Below are 16,590 nucleotides of genomic sequence, written 5' to 3'. Positions count from 1 at the left end.
GAAGCCCTCTGTGATTATCAGTGCTTCTGGCACCACCGGACAAATCCCCAACGGCGGTCCTCAGACGCAGTCCTCGAGACCAAACATCAACTTTGGCTCCATGAATGGCCCCACTGGCTCTCCCGCCATCGCGAGCAGCGTTCCCGTCCAACAAACCACCCCCAACCTCGCCGCCGCCAACCCCAACATCATCTCTCCTTCACACTCGCCCTCGCCCATCCCTCAGCCCGCCGCCAGTGGTGGCAAGCCTCCGGCCAACCTTCCCGGCCAGAGTAATGCCCCCAACTTTGGCAGCTTCGGCGCAGAGAACGGTGAAGTTGGTCTCGACGAAATCCATAGCCATGTCACACCGCAGCTGACCCATGTCGTACAGAACAACGCAGCTCCCTTGACTCCCTCCAGTCAGCCCGCTCACATGCGCCGCCCCTCCACACAGTCGCAACACAGCGACGCCGGTATGCGCAACAACTTCGTGCCTGGCAATGGCCGTGGTCGCGGTTTCACTCCTGGTGGTTACAACCCTCATTCGCCCGCTCAGAGCCATCGCCCGCTGCCTTACCAGGGACGTGGCCCCCCCAACATGCCTCCTCAGGCCGGTATGAACCAGTATGGTGCCCCTATGGCCAACTCGCCCGGTGGTGCTTACCGCGGTAGAAACGGCAGTCCCGCCATGGCGCACGCACAGCCTTTCATGCCCCAGGGTATGCACAACCAGCCTCAGATGTACCCCGGCCAGCCCCACCTCAACCCTCAGCAGCAGGCTCTGTATGGCATGCAACCTCCTTACGATGCTTACCAAGGTTACTACCAGCCCTTCTATCCTCAGGGCGCACAATACCAACAGGGTGCTCCTCCCAGCCCTCGTCCCAACAACCCATACCCCGCTAGTTACGGTGGACCACCTGCTCACATGAACTCTCCTTACCACAACCCCATGTCCCGTAGCGGCTCCCAGATCTCTGAGAGACCCGGTTCGAGCGTCGGTCAACCCAACGCCTCGGCCCCTGGCGTCCCTCAAGCCGCTCCTGCTCCTGGCACACCTACTCCCGTGTCCTCCAACTTCCAGATTCCGACCAAGACTAAGAGCAAGGCCATTGTCATCAAGAACGACAAGGGCGAGGAGTTGACTTTCGACAAGAAGCCCTCGCCTGCACCTCAATCGCCCGCCATCGTCTCATCCGCCCCCACACCTCCTCCCCGCACTCCCAGTGTTCAGCACAACCGCACCGAGAGCAAGAGCACAAAGACCGATGCCGAAACCAAGACCGCCTTCCAAGAGCAGGTCAAGCGTCAACTCGAAGCTCAACGCGCAAAGGAAGAGGCTGAGAAGAAGGCCGTCCAGGACAAGGAAGAGGCCGATAAGAAGGCTCTTCAGGACAAGGACGATGCCGAGAAGAAGGCCGCGCAAGAGAAGGAAGAGGCAGAGGCTAAGGCCAAGAAGGAGCAAGAGGAGGCCGATGCTAAGGCTGCAAAGGAGAAGGAAGAGGCAGACAAGAAGGCCGCCGAAGAGGCAAGCGCTAAGGAGGCTGCCGACAAGGCCAAGTCCGATGAGGACGAGGCTGCCCGTCTCAAGCGTGAGGAAGATGAGCGCATTGAGCGTGAAATTGCTGAGATGGAGGAGGCCGAGCGTCTCGAGGAGGAGCGTGAGCGCGCCTACCAAGAGAAGAAGGCCAAGGAGAAGGAGGCCCAAGCTGCAAAGGACAAGGAGGCCGCCGACAAGGCCGACGAGGAAATGAAGCGCTTGGAGCGTGAGGCCGAGGAGCTTGAGCTCAAGAAGGAGAAGGAGCGCGAGGGCGAGGCATCCAGCGAGAAGACCGATGAGCAGAAGGCTGAAGACGCAAAGCTCTTTGCTTCCTTGAAGAAGCCCACTTTCGGCCCTGGTGCTACCGAAGAGGCTGCTGCACCTGCCGAGCCTGCACCTGCAAAGTCCAAGCCTGCAAACCTCAAGCTCGACACTATCAAGAACGTCGAGCCTGCACAGCCTACCGCTGGTATGCAATCGCTCAAGTCTGCCCGCTTCCTTGAGATCAAGAACGACCAGTTCAGTTATCCCGAGGGCTTCAAGTCTCCCAACCCGGCACTCAACCAGACCGGCAAGCGTGTTGGCAAGGAGTACGACCTGGACTTCTTGCTCCAATTCCAGAGCATCTTCAAGGAGAAGCCTACTGTTGACTGGGATTTGAGAGTCAAGGAGACTCTTGGTGAGGGTGAAACTGGTCGCCAGAACAGCCGTGGTGGTGCAAGCATGGGTGGTCGCCAGCCCTCTAACAGAGGTCCTAGCCAGTTCAGTGCCATGGGCAACTTTGCCAGTGGCAACACCCGTACTCTTCCCGCCGGTACTACCTCTGCCGACCGCTTCAACGCCTCTTCTGGAAGAGGTGGCCCTATGGGCATGGGACGTGGTGGTGCTTTCCCTGGTCAGGGTTCTCTCAGCCGCACCAACTCTCTTCAGGCCATGGCTGGCATGGGTGGCCCTGGTTCGCCTAGAACTAATACTTCTCGCAGAGGAGGTGGTAGCAAGCGTGGCAACCCCTCCCGTCACCACGAGAGAGAAGATGCCAACGCTGCCAAGAACATGCCCCTCACCGCTGGTCAGGAACTCAAGCCGCTTGAGAAGTCAACAACCGGATGGACTGCCCGCAGTGTTGGAGCACCCGCCGCTGCTGCTGCACCTGCTGACGGTCAAATGCCTCCGGACATGGTCCAGCGTAAGGTCAAGGCTGCTTTGAACAAGATGACACCCGAGAACTTCGAGAGAATCTCAGACCAGATCATCGAGATCGCCAACCAGTCGAAGAAGGAGAGTGACGGCCGTACCTTGCGCCAAGTCATTCAGCTCACCTTTGAGAAGGCTTGTGATGAAGCTCACTGGGCTGGTACTTACGCCAAGTTCTGCTCAAAGATGTTGACCAGCATGAGCAACGAGATTGTCGACGAGACTATTCGTGACAGAAGTGGTCAGCCTGTTGTTGGTGGTGGTCTCTTCAGAAAGTACTTGCTCAACCGTTGTCAAGAAGAGTTCGAGCGTGGTTGGGAGGCCAACCTTCCTCCCATGTCCGAGGGCAAGGAGGCTACTCTTCTGTCCGACGAGTACTACATTGCCGCTGCCGCCAAGAGAAAGGGTCTCGGTCTTATCCAGTTCATTGGTGAGCTCTACAAGCTCGGCATGCTTACAGTCAAGATTATGCACCAGTGTGTTTTGAGATTGTTGAACTTTGAGGGTCAGCCCGATGAGTCCGCCGTCGAGAACTTGTCCAAGCTTCTCAAGGCTGTTGGTGCCACAATGGACAGCACCGAACAAGGACACCAGCTTGTGAATGTCTACTATGAACGTGTTGCAAGCATTCTCGAGCAACACAAGGACATGCCCAGCAGATCGAGATTCATGCTCATGGTAAGTTGCTTTTGAACGTAACAGACACAAACCTAAACTAACATACTCCCAGGATATTATCGACCTTAGAAAGAACAACTGGAAGTCCAGGGATGCTGACAAGGGTCCCAAGACGATTGAGGAGATTCACGCCGAGGCTGAGGCCGCACAAGCCGCCGCCGAGCTGGAAAGACAGCGTAACAACAGCAACCGTGGTGGTCGTGCTCCTATGGGCCGTGGTGATGCACGCTCATTCTCTGGACACGGCGGTATGCCTCCACCAGACTACCCCCGCAACCAGGTCGGCATGGACGATCTCCGTCGTCTACAAGCCCGTGGTTCGCAACGTCAAGCCAGTGCTGGTCTTGGTCCTCAACTCGGCCCCAGCTCGCTATTCAGCAGCTCGCGCAGCGGTAGTGGTCGCAAGGGTCTTGGCCCCCCTAGAGATGGCGAGGGTTCCGGACCTACTTCGAGATCGGGCACTCCTTCACAACAAAAGAAGGAGGAGACGACACACGTCAACGCCTTCAGGTAAGAAATGTTCTTTGTTTCCTCATATCTCCAGTTCAAGACTAACATAATTCGTAGTGCACTTGCCGCCCTTGAGAACCAGGAGAACGAGGGTGCCGATGATGTGCAATCACCGCCTTCAAATGCTGGCTCGCCGCCCGTCTCCAAGGCTACCCCTTCCATCGATGAAGCCGCCTCAACAGACGCATGAGATAAAAGTCTGATTAATGTCGTCGCATCGGGGTTTTCATCTTCTTCTTAATGTCCAAAAATTCCTTTTTCGTCCTTTTCTCAAAAGATTCCCTTCTTGCATATGCGTCATGTCATCAATGAGAAAATTCAACAGAAGAGCTACCTGCCACGCCCTAGAACAAACTCGAGTTTGCAAATTCTCGGTGTTGCTGGCCGACAAGAAGACAGGAAGAATGACACGAAGCTCTTTTCTCGCAACATACGAGAGGACATTCGAGGCGGCGGTTGGTTGTGCTTGTACGAGTGTTTCCGGTGTGCATCCAGTTGAGAAAGATACCCAAAAGAGCTTCCTTTCCTTGCCATTCAACCTATCGAAATTGCCTGCCCTGAAGGAACCTGATCGACTACGTCAGTCGTTTGCAACTCTGCTTGTTCCCTTCAACGTTCGACAAATCAGAAGACATCTCGGGTGATGGAACGGAAGGAGACGAGAAGAGATCTGTATCTCTGTACAAAAAGGATGGCGTTGCATGGTGTTTTTTACTGCTTTATTCGATTCTTTATACTTCGAGGCTTACCATGTTTGGGGGCATTTCAATTGAGGTTTTCTAGGCTTGTGCAATCAATACTTCAGTGTCTTTATCTTGTTGTCTCCCTTGCTGTGTGTGTCCTTTGCTTCTGTTACGTTTGGATATGTCTGCGCCACGCTCCATTTACTTCACAAGATGGGTCCATCGAGGCTGCAACCATCTTTCGGCCTGAACATCAGTCACGGAGACGCAAATCTTGTCGAAGTCAAAGCGGCTGTGGGACAGACCCTGGCCGAAACTGTTTGACCCATTCACCTGCACAACAACCACAATTACTTGGGTAGGGACACATAGGAAATGACAGGAAAGTATTTGGGATTATTTGCAGTAGTAATTCTGTTGTGAGCAACCTGTAATTAGCTGAAGAATGTCGTCTTGGGCGGCTCAATGTTGATTGATGAACCCTTAGGGCACAAACATGGGTTCGATGGTACTTTTAATTTCCGGACCTGCATCTAGACACAGTCGGGGTTTTGAGCAAATTTAGCATACAAATCTCGATTCGTCTGATTGGCAAGCACCATATATGCACGACATTCATATGGTGTGAATGTCTGGGAGGACAAGGAGCGAACCACGTGGGCTCAGCAATGATGGGGTACAAGTATTTAGAAAATGCTTCATGCTTCAACAAACCAGCTCTGCTGGCGCAATGGTAGCGCGCAAGACTTCTAATCATCTCTGATGAACTGATATCTTGAGGCTGTGGGTTCGAGCCCCACGTGGAGCTTGCTTTTTGCTCTTTGGCCGAGCTCAAAACATCCTTTTTGCCCTAAAACATGTGCATATCAGGTCAGAAATGTGGTTTGAGGTATTTTGGTGCTTTTGGTGGATTTCGAAGTTTTGGTGGTTGATTCGACGCGGAATCTTGGCGTCGAATCTTGACTCGTGTATTGAGCTGCAGTCAAGACCCTGAATCGCTAACTCCGTGGTCAAATCAAACCTCCGAAAGACATGAGCATGAACATTGCGACAATTTCACGAGGAACATGAGAAATGAGCGGTAGCGCGCTGCAACGAGTGCAACAATGCCTTGAACGACAAGCACGATACTGTGGGCTCAATGCCTTTGTCACTCGTGCTAGTGCGACACAACTACAGGATGCAGCTCGTGCGATAGTCGACGGCGAGTCTAGTGGTATGTATTCAGCACATCACATTCAGAAAAGACATTGACAAGGACAGAGTTGACGAACTCAAGACTCGCCGGAAGGACTATCGCCATCAAGGACAACATCGCCACGAAAGACTACCAGACCACAGCATCTTCAAAGATCCTCAACGCATACAACTCACCGTACAATGCAACCGTAGTCGACAAACTTGTATCAGCCGGCGCACTAGTATGTGGAAAGACCAATCTGGATGAGTTTGGAATGGGATCACATACCCGGCCAGTCTTCACATCAGCCACGCAAAGCCCGTACAAGCGCAATGGAGAGGCTCTTTCGGCAGGTGGAAGCAGTGGAGGAAGTGCAGTAGCAGTCGCAACATCTCAAGCATGGGCAGCTCTTGGAACAGATACTGGAGGTTCGGTCAGACTTCCTGCTGCATACACTGGTACTGTTGGCTTCAAACCTAGCTACGGCCGGCTGAGTCGATGGGGTGTCATTGCCTATGCTAATTCACTCGATACTGTTGGTACATTGACCCAAAAGGTTGAGCACGCGCGGGAAATTTTCGAAGAGCTGGATGAATTTGATCATATGGATCCTACAAGCTTGTCGCAAACAGTTCGTGAGAGGATTGCAGGCCAAACCATCGACTCGTCTCCGGACAGAAAACTGCGCATTGGCGTCCCACTGGAATACAACACTGCTTCACTATCACCCGAGGTCCGACAAACCTGGTCTCGATTGTTGATGTCTCTGCAAGATGCTGGACACTCGCTTCATCCAGTCTCGTTACCCTCAACACATCAAGCACTTTCGGCCTACTATGTTTTGGCTCCAGCAGAGGCTTCGTCCAACCTCGCAAAGTACGATGGTGTACGATATGGTCATCGTACCTCGGGTCCTGATGCCAATCCCAAAGACAATATTCCATTGTTTGCCGCCACTAGAGGTGAAGGATTTGGTCCCGAGGTTCAACGCCGCATCCTTTTGGGTGCCTATACGCTGAGCTCGGAAGCCATGGACAATTACTTTGTTCAAGCACAGCGAGTGCGCAGATTGGTACAAATGGACTTTGACAATGTATTTGTCTTGCAGAATCCATTGTTGGATGCACAGACAGAAAAGTCGAGTGATGCAACCAAGGTGGATGTTCTGATCGCACCTACGGCTCCGACGTTACCACCAACGCTGGTCGAAGTGGAGAAGTTGAGCCCGGTTGAGATGTACATGAATGATGTGTTGACGGTGCCTGCAAGTCTGGCTGGATTGCCTGCTCTTAGCGTACCTGTCAAGCTTCAAGGTGGTGCAAAGGAGCCAGAAGATGTTGACTTTGTTGGCATGCAGGTCATTGGACAGTTCGGCGATGATGCATTGGTCCTCAAAGTTGGACAACTTATCGAAAAGCTGCAATCCAAGGATGCTTGAAGCACAAAAGCAAGATGACAATCTGCTACACAGACGGTAGCTAGTGTATGAATCACAAACTTGGCTCGAATCATCTCCTCCAGCCAGACCAATTCTCAACCATCTAGATCCAAGATTTATCAACTCACGCATGTATCAAGGTCTTGACTCTGAACTTTCGTACAGTCATTTTCCAGTTCTAGCAAGCTTCAAGAATCTTGCTCAACGTTGAGGAAGCTGAGTGGGTTGTTGTCAGCTTTGCCATGTGGTTACCACGAGGCAAGGCCCGTCATTCTGACGATTCATTCGAACTCAAGCTGAGCATTTTTGGTCTTGTTGGTATCTATCGCTCTTGGCCATGAACGGGGAGGCGGACCGGATCCGGAATACCGCTCGTTCTCGTTCCTTTTGCTTGTTGTGGTATATCTTGCATCTGTTCTGCTTTCTTCACCTCTCCTTCAGCGTATACCTACGTGCAATTTTTGTATTCAGAGCCTCAAAGCAACAGCTCAGACATCAAGCACCATTGCAAGCAAGCTTTGATCGAACATTCTATAGCCTCGTCCAACGAACTCAATCAAAACCCACGATAAACCTCACAAACCGTAAGACAACGATACATACCACGTCCAGGAATGGCCTCTGGTAATTCATACCCAACTCGCCAGCCGCCATCACAATCAAATGGTGAAGCCGACATGCTACATGCCATGATCAACAACCTCAACATCAGGAGTCCGTATCGTAAATACCCTTCTTTGGGTGTTCCATGCGCCGATGGAACCAGCACATTTCAACTGAACCTCCGACGAGAGCAATGGTGGCAGATGCTGCAGGAACATGCTTGGAAGGAAAAAGTCATGATGCAGAAGTTCCGCCTTAAGGAGGAGAGCAAAGAAAGACAGAAGCAAGAGAAACTGCGAGAGAGAGAACAGGCAGAGGAGAAAGAGGATGGGAAGGATGGGCAGAAGAAGCAGAGGAAGGATAGTCTTGTCACTGAGAAGGATGTTGCTTCTGCCAACACAAGTGGAAGAGTTGCAGCTGAGAAGAGTTCAGCTGTGTCGGCCTTCTATGATTCGTCTGGAGAGGAAGAAGACAGCGAGGATGAGGAACTTCCTCAGCCCGAGCAGGCAAGATATGGGAAAGCGAAGAAGACGAGTGAAGTCAAGAATCACAAGGAGAAAGGTCACAAGAATGAACACAAGGTGCGGAGGGGGAAACCCCTAGGTTGTATACGAAACCATGGCAAGAAAGGGTCTGTAGCCAGTTGTTCTTCATCAAGAACATCTACTTCTCACTCAGAAGTGGATGTAAAGGAGGCCTGCCAGAGAGGATGATGGGTCGCTGCGAGGCAGACATAGAAGCTGTTCGTGGTTGTTGTCTTTATAGATGGAAAGAAGCTTAGGCATCCGTCATGCAGATTGAAGACCAAGAGAATCACAAAACCACACATTGGAGTCAAGAGTGTTAATATAAGTGAGATGGCTAGCCATGATCTGATGTCGGTAGGAGCCGAGGGCAAGGATGCAATGATGATGCTGCTGCAGGTCTGAGCTTTTGATGGTCCCGTCGCTGGCGGCGTCTGGAGTCGAACGCGACACATGCAAGATCGGTTTGCAATCCACCAACAGCAGTAGCTTTGAATTCTTACCACCTTCACCTTTACGTTTACTTTTTCTCATCCAGATCACTGCGCTGAAAAGGCGCAAACATCAAACACAATCATGGCCAAGAACAAACAACAACAAGAAAAGCCGAGCCTTTCGTTCGATGACATGATCAAAGCAGGCATGTAGCGCGCTACACCATCAACAGAACACGCAATTGACGCCGCCTCGACAGATCGCCAAAAGCGCAAAGCAGAGAACCTCGCCCAGGAGATCTTTGGCAAGAGTCGTCGCCAAAGTGCTCCCCAGAACAACTCCAACAACAAAAGATCGCAAACGCCTGTGGGTGGAAGTCTGGCCAGTCGAGTCGGCATCACAAAGGCGCGTTCCCAAGACATACCAGAGGCAGACAGAGCATTCATTAATTGACTAGCAGCGCTCATCTTCGGCCGCATCCCTCCCAACTCTCGGCAAACAGCATCAAAACCGTGGAGCTCAAAAGAACCGCAACAACCGTCAACAGCTTGGAGGTGCAGACACAAGAAGAGATGCAGCATACCAAACAGCAGCACAACAGGCTCCTCCTGCCTCATTCAACATCAAGCCGCGATCATTTGCGACCGTCGACAGCGAAATAACAATTCGCGGAGCCGCTGGTCCTTATTGTGTCGTCGCCAGCAACTTTGCGCCAGGAACAACAGCTGCCGACATTGAGAGTGTCATGGCTCCAGTCGGCGGTGAAATGTCTGGCTGTAAGTTGGTCTCTGCCTCGCCTACGGTGATTGCAGAGATGCTCTTCTTGGACAAGGCTGGTGCTGACAATGTTATCAACATGTTCAATGGCAAGAAGGTTGGTCTTGAATCTTGCAACTCTTCACTCCAAAGACTGACCCGGCATAGGCTGATGGAAGGATCTTGTGCGTCTACCTTAAGGAGGGAGGCCCATCGCAATCACTCCGTTCTTCTGCTACACCGCGCGTCGCTTCTCCAATCGTCGTAACCCAACCAGAAATCGCCCAAGAACAAGGAGCTGAGGATACAATGGAGATTGAACAAACATACCCAACCGAGCCCAGCCCTCTTCCACCCCACGAGCCTTCTCCACGTCCCGCTTACAACAACTCACGGCCCCGCGATGGTAGAGCTTCCTACCGCGAAGATTACGACCGTGGAAACCGCCATGCGGAACCAGACTATCAAGATGGAAGATATGGTTTCAACGAGCAACGCTATAACGAGCCGCGCTATGATGATCGCCGTCCCAGATACCGAGATGAGGGTCGCATGTACTCGGACGACATGATGCGTGGAGGTTCTCGTAGAGGTGGGGGAGGTCGCGGTGGTGGTCGCTACCGTGGATAGGACCCAGAATATCCTGATGCTGAGACTGTTGGTGCATTATTCGAGCGGTTACACCAGCGTGCATATCCACGCAACTGACTTTCTAGATGAAAAGGAGGTGTGTGTCAGCCTTGCTTTCGTCCAACTTGACACCTGAGTATTATTTATTCACACGATGATTCGAGACGCCATCGTCCGTAAAGCGAAAGATGGTGGCTAAGCCCTCGCACAATTTCTTGCATGGTTGCCGATAGCACGTGTCTCTTTCATACCCTATGACTCGTATTGAGATAAAAGAATTATTAGCAGTTCATGATCGTGATTGCTCATTCTGTCGAACTTAGTTCTTTTTGCCACTTTGAACATCGTCGCCCTTCAGTTTCCTGTCAAAGAAGCTTGACATGTGAAAGCAGCGCTTGGACCACAAGTTCATGAAGGCAGTCAATCCGCGACCTTCTGGTCGACTTGACTATCCATCAAACACGACACACTGTCGCACCACTGAGGAGTTGATCGTAGAAACCGACAATCAACCAACATGGAGGAACCGTGGACCGAAGCACAGTACGAAGCAGCCCTCGCACAACTGGAAGCCCTCACCGACAAGGTACACCCTCTCCACTCCCTCACACATCCCACCCACTAACACCCACCACAGCTAACCGCACTACGAACCACGATCCCAAACATAATCTCACCACTCACACGCCCCGCAACCACAAAACCCGCCGCCTTTGCTGGACTGAAGAAAGCCGCTATCGGAGCCGTCACTGGAGTCCAGGATCTCAGAAGGGAATGGGAGAGTGATGGCATGCAGGATATGTTGAAGAGGACAAAAGAGAGTTATGAGAAAGATCCTAATCTGAAACCTGCTGCTGAGGTTCCGGCCTGGGGGTGGGTGAAGGAGGGAGAAGAGAAAGATGATGGGAAGTTGCAAGGACAACAAGTTGAGGTTAAGAAGGAGGATGGTGTTGCTGGTTGAGGGTGCTGGATTTTCTCGACGCTCTCATGGACACTTTGACTGCCGCCGATACACATCTTTGCATATCGGGGACGAAACTCGCCGTCAGGACGACACACCTGATTGCCCTCGACTATTACTCGACCCAGTCCCTCATGCGCTCGCAATCATCCAGCTCCAACATTTACCATCGCCAGACTTCAGTCTTCTCTGCATTCTGCCAGTCACGCCGACATTACAGTTCTCTGTAACATCAATTGCAACAAACCAGGACACACCAATACTTCATGGTTACCTCGCTGTGTCGATGAAGTCGTCTGTTGCCTCTTGCAGAGTTGAGATCATCCCTTGAGAACTTGTGGAATTTTTCGGACATTTCCAAAGATGTTCGACTGTTCTGCTATGCTTCCACAGAAATAGCTCGCATCTTCTCAACCCCTGGCCCATTCACTTGCTGGAATTTAGGTCTCATGGGTTATGGGCAAACGTAATATTTGAGCTTTCAGGAAACGAACGTCATCCAGACAGAGGCCCAGTGTTGTGTCGTCAAGCATGGTCACAAAGTCCTGCGACAGGGATAACATTATCTTACACAGAGGGATTAAGGATTGCATAACTTGAGGGATAGTTCAAAATCTAGGCTATCAATTCAAACATCAAGCTATACAAATACTGCATGTACTGTTGTACGCTCCATAACTATGGGTCTGAGTCGTGAATGTTGTCTTTTCTTGGAGACATCAAGCGGCAGCCGCTCCTAAAAAGGCTGCTTCTAATCTCATGCCGCGGCAAGTGCCAGAGACGACAACACAGCACGGCTTCGTTGACCTATGACAGTTCGCTTCCTAACCCCTGAAAGCTGGTTCCATAGTGCTGATGGAGATTCTGTGCTATGGCCAGCTATTAGCTTTTGACCTGGAACATTAGAGGCAGGCGATGGGATAACGGTGCTGCTAATCGTTGCTTAAGCACGGGCTAGGAAAACACTAGCCATAGGAGAAACCATGAGCTCTTGGTTCGTATCCTCTGGCGCCCATGTCTAGGAAGGAGTTGTTGTGCTTAGTCGTGTGCGGTAGTGTCACTCTGGTCACTGTGGAAGATATTGCTATGTATCAGGGTGTGCTTCAACAAGCCCCTTTAGCTCAGTTGGTAGAGCGCGGCACTAGTATCGCTAGATCATGCCGAGGTCGCCGGTTCGACTCCGTCAGGGGGCAGTCGTTTTGTTGAGGTGTCAAAGATGGGTGAGTAGAATTTTTTTCTTTTTTTTTTGGGCTGGTATTGGCAGAGGAAGGTGGTTATGCAAGTGAAGCCTGGCATAAAAGCTGTGGTATAACGGCTTTGTGCACAGCAGATGCGGGGAAGCCGGTGTAGCATTTACCGAGCGGCTTGATCGTACTCTCCCACCTTGCTTCTTCAACTGTCAGGCTCCTCTTGATCCTTCACTTTTGCAACCGGCATATTCTTCTAGGTACAAATCGGAAATGCCAAACTAATGTACTGGCTCAAGGGAAAGTCTAATTGCCCTAATTGGACAATCTCCGATCGACCAAGCATCAACTTGACTGGCAAATCTTCCACCATGATGATGTATTAAGAGGTTAGAACTGTTCAGTAGGTCGACCATAGAGCAACTGACAAGGCAAGAGAGGCCAAGTACTGTGAATATCGTCCGAGACTCGTCAAAGAAGCTGAGACGTCCTCCTGGTCACTGGAGTCGGTAGAAAGAGGCAGTCACGCCCGAACCTGTTTGACTCGCGCCTTCTCCAGATACATACCTCGTCAACCCAACATTTCCTTCTGAATTGTGCACCTAATCAGATTTATCAACTTTTCATCCAACTCCAAATCACAGCTTCTTCGGACCAATACTGCGACACCTCATCAATCCGTCTTGTTCATCCCCAACTCCGTTGTCAACCCAGCGCTATTTAGTCTGCAGCTGTCTATTCACGCCCGGCTCCCTTTGAGATGGACACACCGCCCACCGCCTTACGTTCAGAGTTCTTCGACTTCTTGAGTCTGCCGCTTGAGCTACGCAACCGCATATACTCTCTACACCTATCGAATGAAGGCGTAGTTGACTACTTGGAGGCCGATGATGACGCTGAGGAGATCACCCACGACGAACCTGTGATCAAGCCTGTCTTAGGCGTCAACATTCTGCGCGTCTGCAAGCAGATGTACGATTAGGCTGTATTTTTCGCTTACGCCAACCGCAAATGGGCAATGGGATGTGCCCCTCAAACTTCGAACGGACTTACGATCGACTGTGCCCAGCGTCCGGCTTGCATCCCCAACGACACTGCCGAGAAGGTCGAAAGGCTCAGTCTGGACATCGTCATTGATCTATGGTCGCCAACAAACATCATCACATCTGTCGCGATGGGTGATTTGACCAAGATGAAGTCGCTTCGCACCATCGAATTGAATCTGATTCTCGAATGTGGCTACGACCCATCTCCAGGCTGGCTCAACCGACGCAACGACACTTATCGCAATTCCCCTCTTCTCATCGGCTTGGTGTGTCAAATCCTGAGCCAGATCCCTGCTCGAATCTCTGTAATGTGGAAGTCTGCAATATGGGATCAAGAAACAAGCGGGGACGAGGGCGAGGTCGATGCTGATTTACTTTACCTTGCACAGAAGTACAGTGCTACCAAGGGGTGTGCGTGCATTATCAATCAAACCAGTGCGTAGTCTGCCTAAAACGATTGGGGTTACTCGCAAATGATGGAGATTGCATCGATGCCGGTGAATATGCTCAAGTCATGTCTTCGAGGAGGTTGTAGCTAGCTACAGTGAACTGCTATGGAGGATGTCGATGCATGGGCAGGTACTTGGTGTGGGTCTTTCTCAGTAGTGGCTTTCAAAACCCGCAAAATCATGACACTGATTCTCTTTGCCCTGTAAGTGCTGACTGCTCGAAAGTGACAAGTGCTGAGAAGGCCTCGCCACGAGTCTCAAATTTTCCTTATTTCTTGTCTTCAGTTTCACAAGCTCTTGTCAAAGTGTGGCAGGCGCATGTGACAACTCAACTCCACAACAACACGCGATCCGCGACCATCATTCCTTCCTCAACTTCCCATCTACATCAAATGCTCAGAATTTATGCTCGTCCCTTCCGTCACCCCATTCTCGCTGCTTGCGCTCTACATGCTTCTCGCCTCGGCAACCTTCTCCAACCAGAATGGTCTGCTGTATGCGCGCCAGCGTGCAGCTCAGTTGCACGTCTACGAACACAAGAACCATCCACAGCACATGTCACTGCAGATAGCCATCGGATCGGCATCACCAAAGTTATTGCTCACAGCTGCGTTCACGTCTTCCTCGTTCGAAAACACCAACACCGGAGGTTTGAGTCGTGACACAACACGCACAAACTCTACACAACTCGTTGACGGCTCTGACGGCTTATGCGGAAAACACTCTCGACCCATCTCCAACCAAGGCGAGAAGTTGAACGATGGCTTGACCTCACGCATCGAAGAAATGAATCTCGCCAAAGACACCGATGAATCGGTTGAGACCTCTATTGAGCAGCAGCACAACGACGCGACCAATGTACCGGATGACGAAGAATGTCCTACTGGTGTTGATACACTTGATTGCGAGGATTGTGGTGGACCAGAACAGACTTGGGAGATCAGCCACAATGACTATCACTGCAGAGGAGTATGTTATATCTGTAAAATATGCATCTGCACGCGCTAATACGTTCTCAGATTGCAGAAGAACGATACAGATGGAAGGACTGCTACTGTGTCAACTGGGAAAACTATCGCGGACCCTGCAGATTTGGCTCTGACCGGGAGGACAACTACTTTCCCTTCGAGAACTTACCAGATCTACCAAGCCCGAGCGAGAACTCAAGCGCTCCTGAGGATCATGTTGGCGACCATGATGATCTCAACGATGACTCTGCTACCAGCGAGAGTTTGCTAGAGTCTGGAGTGGAAAGGTCTGCTGCTGTGACAGAAGATGAGGAACAAGAAACAGAGCGGGATTGATACGTTCGAGCTGAAGTAAGACGAGGACCCTATTATGCCTTTTTTTTTTACTTTATCAGCCGGAGTCACCAGACTTCAAGCGAACCCATGTCAGACAATTGCTCGAATCGCTTCAAGTCGTCCAAAGCGTTCGATCACCGAATCCAACTATCTTTTCAATACGAATGCCATCACACAGTACCCTATATGCTCTGGTTCGTCAGGTGCCATCAACTCCCTTCCTTATCTCCTGCAATTTCTACTCCACATCCATGCTCAAGTTGTATCATCACCCATACTCAAGTAAACCAATTGATTGAGCAATCCTTCGTTCCCTCTTCTCATTCCGTTTAGCTCGCTCTCGCACCCTACAGAAGAAAGCAATAACAAAATGCCTCTTGATACTACACATCCTTCTGGAACAGCGTCTTCGTTCAAGACATGCTCGACAACACGAATGGCAGCTCCACGCACGGTATCATCAAGTTACTTGGGAGAGCAATCAATTGCAACACGATATACCACCCAGTCAGCGTCCACAGCTTGTCACATTGACTCGACTCGGCAACAAAGATGCTTATGGTTCAACGACCAGACTACATATACCGCCGTCACAACCACGACCTAATCCAGACCCCGGAAACGCAAGATCATTCTCCTCTCTGACACAAAGACGTCTCGACAACCCAACAGTGCTTTCACTTCACTACTGTTGATGCTCCAGGGACGTATGAGCGGGCACCCACCGTCTGGACTTGAATTGTACCGCTTTTTCCAGTCGACATCAAGGCGAGATGGCCGAGCGGTCTAAGGCGCCAGCTTAAGGTTCATCCAATACGCTGGTCCGAAAGGGCGTGGGTTCAAATCCCACTCTCGTCAACATACCTTTTGCTCACCAGAGAAGTGTTACGTAGAAAGGAAGAAGGGGGTGAGACAAGTCGAGAAGAGTCTTTTTGCAAGAATTTCGGTTGCGGAAGTGGATCCGTTTTTATGCGTGAAGCCTAGCTGCATAAGCTGGCTTGGCGTTTTGTGCATAGCATAACTTCTTTCTTGACATTATTTTCTTCTGGCTCGCGATAACGAGGGCGTCTGTCCATTGAGAGTAGAGACCAGTCGCGAAGTATTCCTGTTGATGTAAAACAGCTTAAAAAAACTTGCACTTCGAGTTGAGAGCTAGAATGCAAGCTTGCACGATCATGGCATGATTTGTACAACTGGACTCAGAGATGACTTCTAGAGCACATAGCTTTAACACGAATACAAGCCTAAAAGCGATCGGATCATGATTAAAACATCAAAAGATGGCTGAGAAGATCTGTAGTGTGAGATGGTGCGTTCGAATATCGAAGATCCAGTATGCAACTTCGAGAACGATGCACTGATACAATTATCGATCAATAAAAATGCTCGGAGTAGATGTAAAGCATACATCCATTACAAGAAGTATTTTACAAGGACGAGAAGATTGTAGTCCAATCTTTGTTTTAGAATGCAGATGTTGTCGTCCACTG

At 50.9% G+C, this 16,590-nt stretch overlaps 6 protein-coding genes across 6 annotated transcripts; all 6 read left to right on the top strand.

Annotated features, from left to right (window-relative positions):
• Positions 1-1,993: 1,993 nt before the first annotated feature.
• On the top strand, positions 1,994-3,908 carry M437DRAFT_72873 (ARM repeat-containing protein; the record flags this gene model as incomplete). Its single annotated transcript, XM_041025924.1, has 2 exons — positions 1,994-3,394; positions 3,447-3,908. The coding sequence occupies 2 exons, from the start codon at positions 1,994-1,996 to the stop codon at positions 3,906-3,908; spliced, it is 1,863 nt and encodes a 620-aa protein (XP_040883076.1).
• Positions 3,909-5,661: 1,753 nt separating this feature from the next.
• Positions 5,662-7,205, top strand: M437DRAFT_40787 (amidase signature enzyme; the record flags this gene model as incomplete). Its single annotated transcript, XM_041020251.1, has 2 exons — positions 5,662-5,807; positions 5,867-7,205. 2 exons carry the CDS (start codon positions 5,662-5,664, stop codon positions 7,203-7,205), a joined length of 1,485 nt encoding a protein of 494 aa, XP_040883075.1.
• A 614-nt stretch (positions 7,206-7,819) lies between these two features.
• On the top strand, positions 7,820-8,521 carry M437DRAFT_72871 (uncharacterized protein; the record flags this gene model as incomplete). Its single annotated transcript, XM_041025923.1, has 1 exon — positions 7,820-8,521. One exon carries the CDS (start codon positions 7,820-7,822, stop codon positions 8,519-8,521), a length of 702 nt encoding a protein of 233 aa, XP_040883074.1.
• Positions 8,522-8,908: 387 nt separating this feature from the next.
• Positions 8,909-10,153, top strand: M437DRAFT_72870 (uncharacterized protein; the record flags this gene model as incomplete). Its single annotated transcript, XM_041025922.1, has 4 exons — positions 8,909-8,972; positions 9,027-9,172; positions 9,228-9,641; positions 9,692-10,153. 4 exons carry the CDS (start codon positions 8,909-8,911, stop codon positions 10,151-10,153), a joined length of 1,086 nt encoding a protein of 361 aa, XP_040883073.1.
• A 517-nt stretch (positions 10,154-10,670) lies between these two features.
• On the top strand, positions 10,671-11,114 carry M437DRAFT_81887 (uncharacterized protein; the record flags this gene model as incomplete). The annotated part of the gene is made up of 2 exons (XM_041027642.1): positions 10,671-10,739; positions 10,791-11,114. 2 exons carry the CDS (start codon positions 10,671-10,673, stop codon positions 11,112-11,114), a joined length of 393 nt encoding a protein of 130 aa, XP_040883072.1.
• Positions 11,115-13,061: 1,947 nt separating this feature from the next.
• On the top strand, positions 13,062-15,100 carry M437DRAFT_63573 (uncharacterized protein; the record flags this gene model as incomplete). The annotated part of the gene is made up of 4 exons (XM_041024279.1): positions 13,062-13,223; positions 13,284-13,782; positions 14,197-14,765; positions 14,816-15,100. 4 exons carry the CDS (start codon positions 13,062-13,064, stop codon positions 15,098-15,100), a joined length of 1,515 nt encoding a protein of 504 aa, XP_040883071.1.
• Positions 15,101-16,590: the final 1,490 nt, after the last annotated feature.

Source organism: Aureobasidium melanogenum, assembly GCF_000721775.1.
Source record: "Aureobasidium melanogenum CBS 110374 unplaced genomic scaffold scaffold_3, whole genome shotgun sequence".
NCBI classification, from domain to species: domain Eukaryota; kingdom Fungi; phylum Ascomycota; class Dothideomycetes; order Dothideales; family Saccotheciaceae; genus Aureobasidium; species Aureobasidium melanogenum.
Note: the sequence above shows the minus strand (reverse complement) of the source record. Positions and strands in the feature narration are given on the sequence as shown.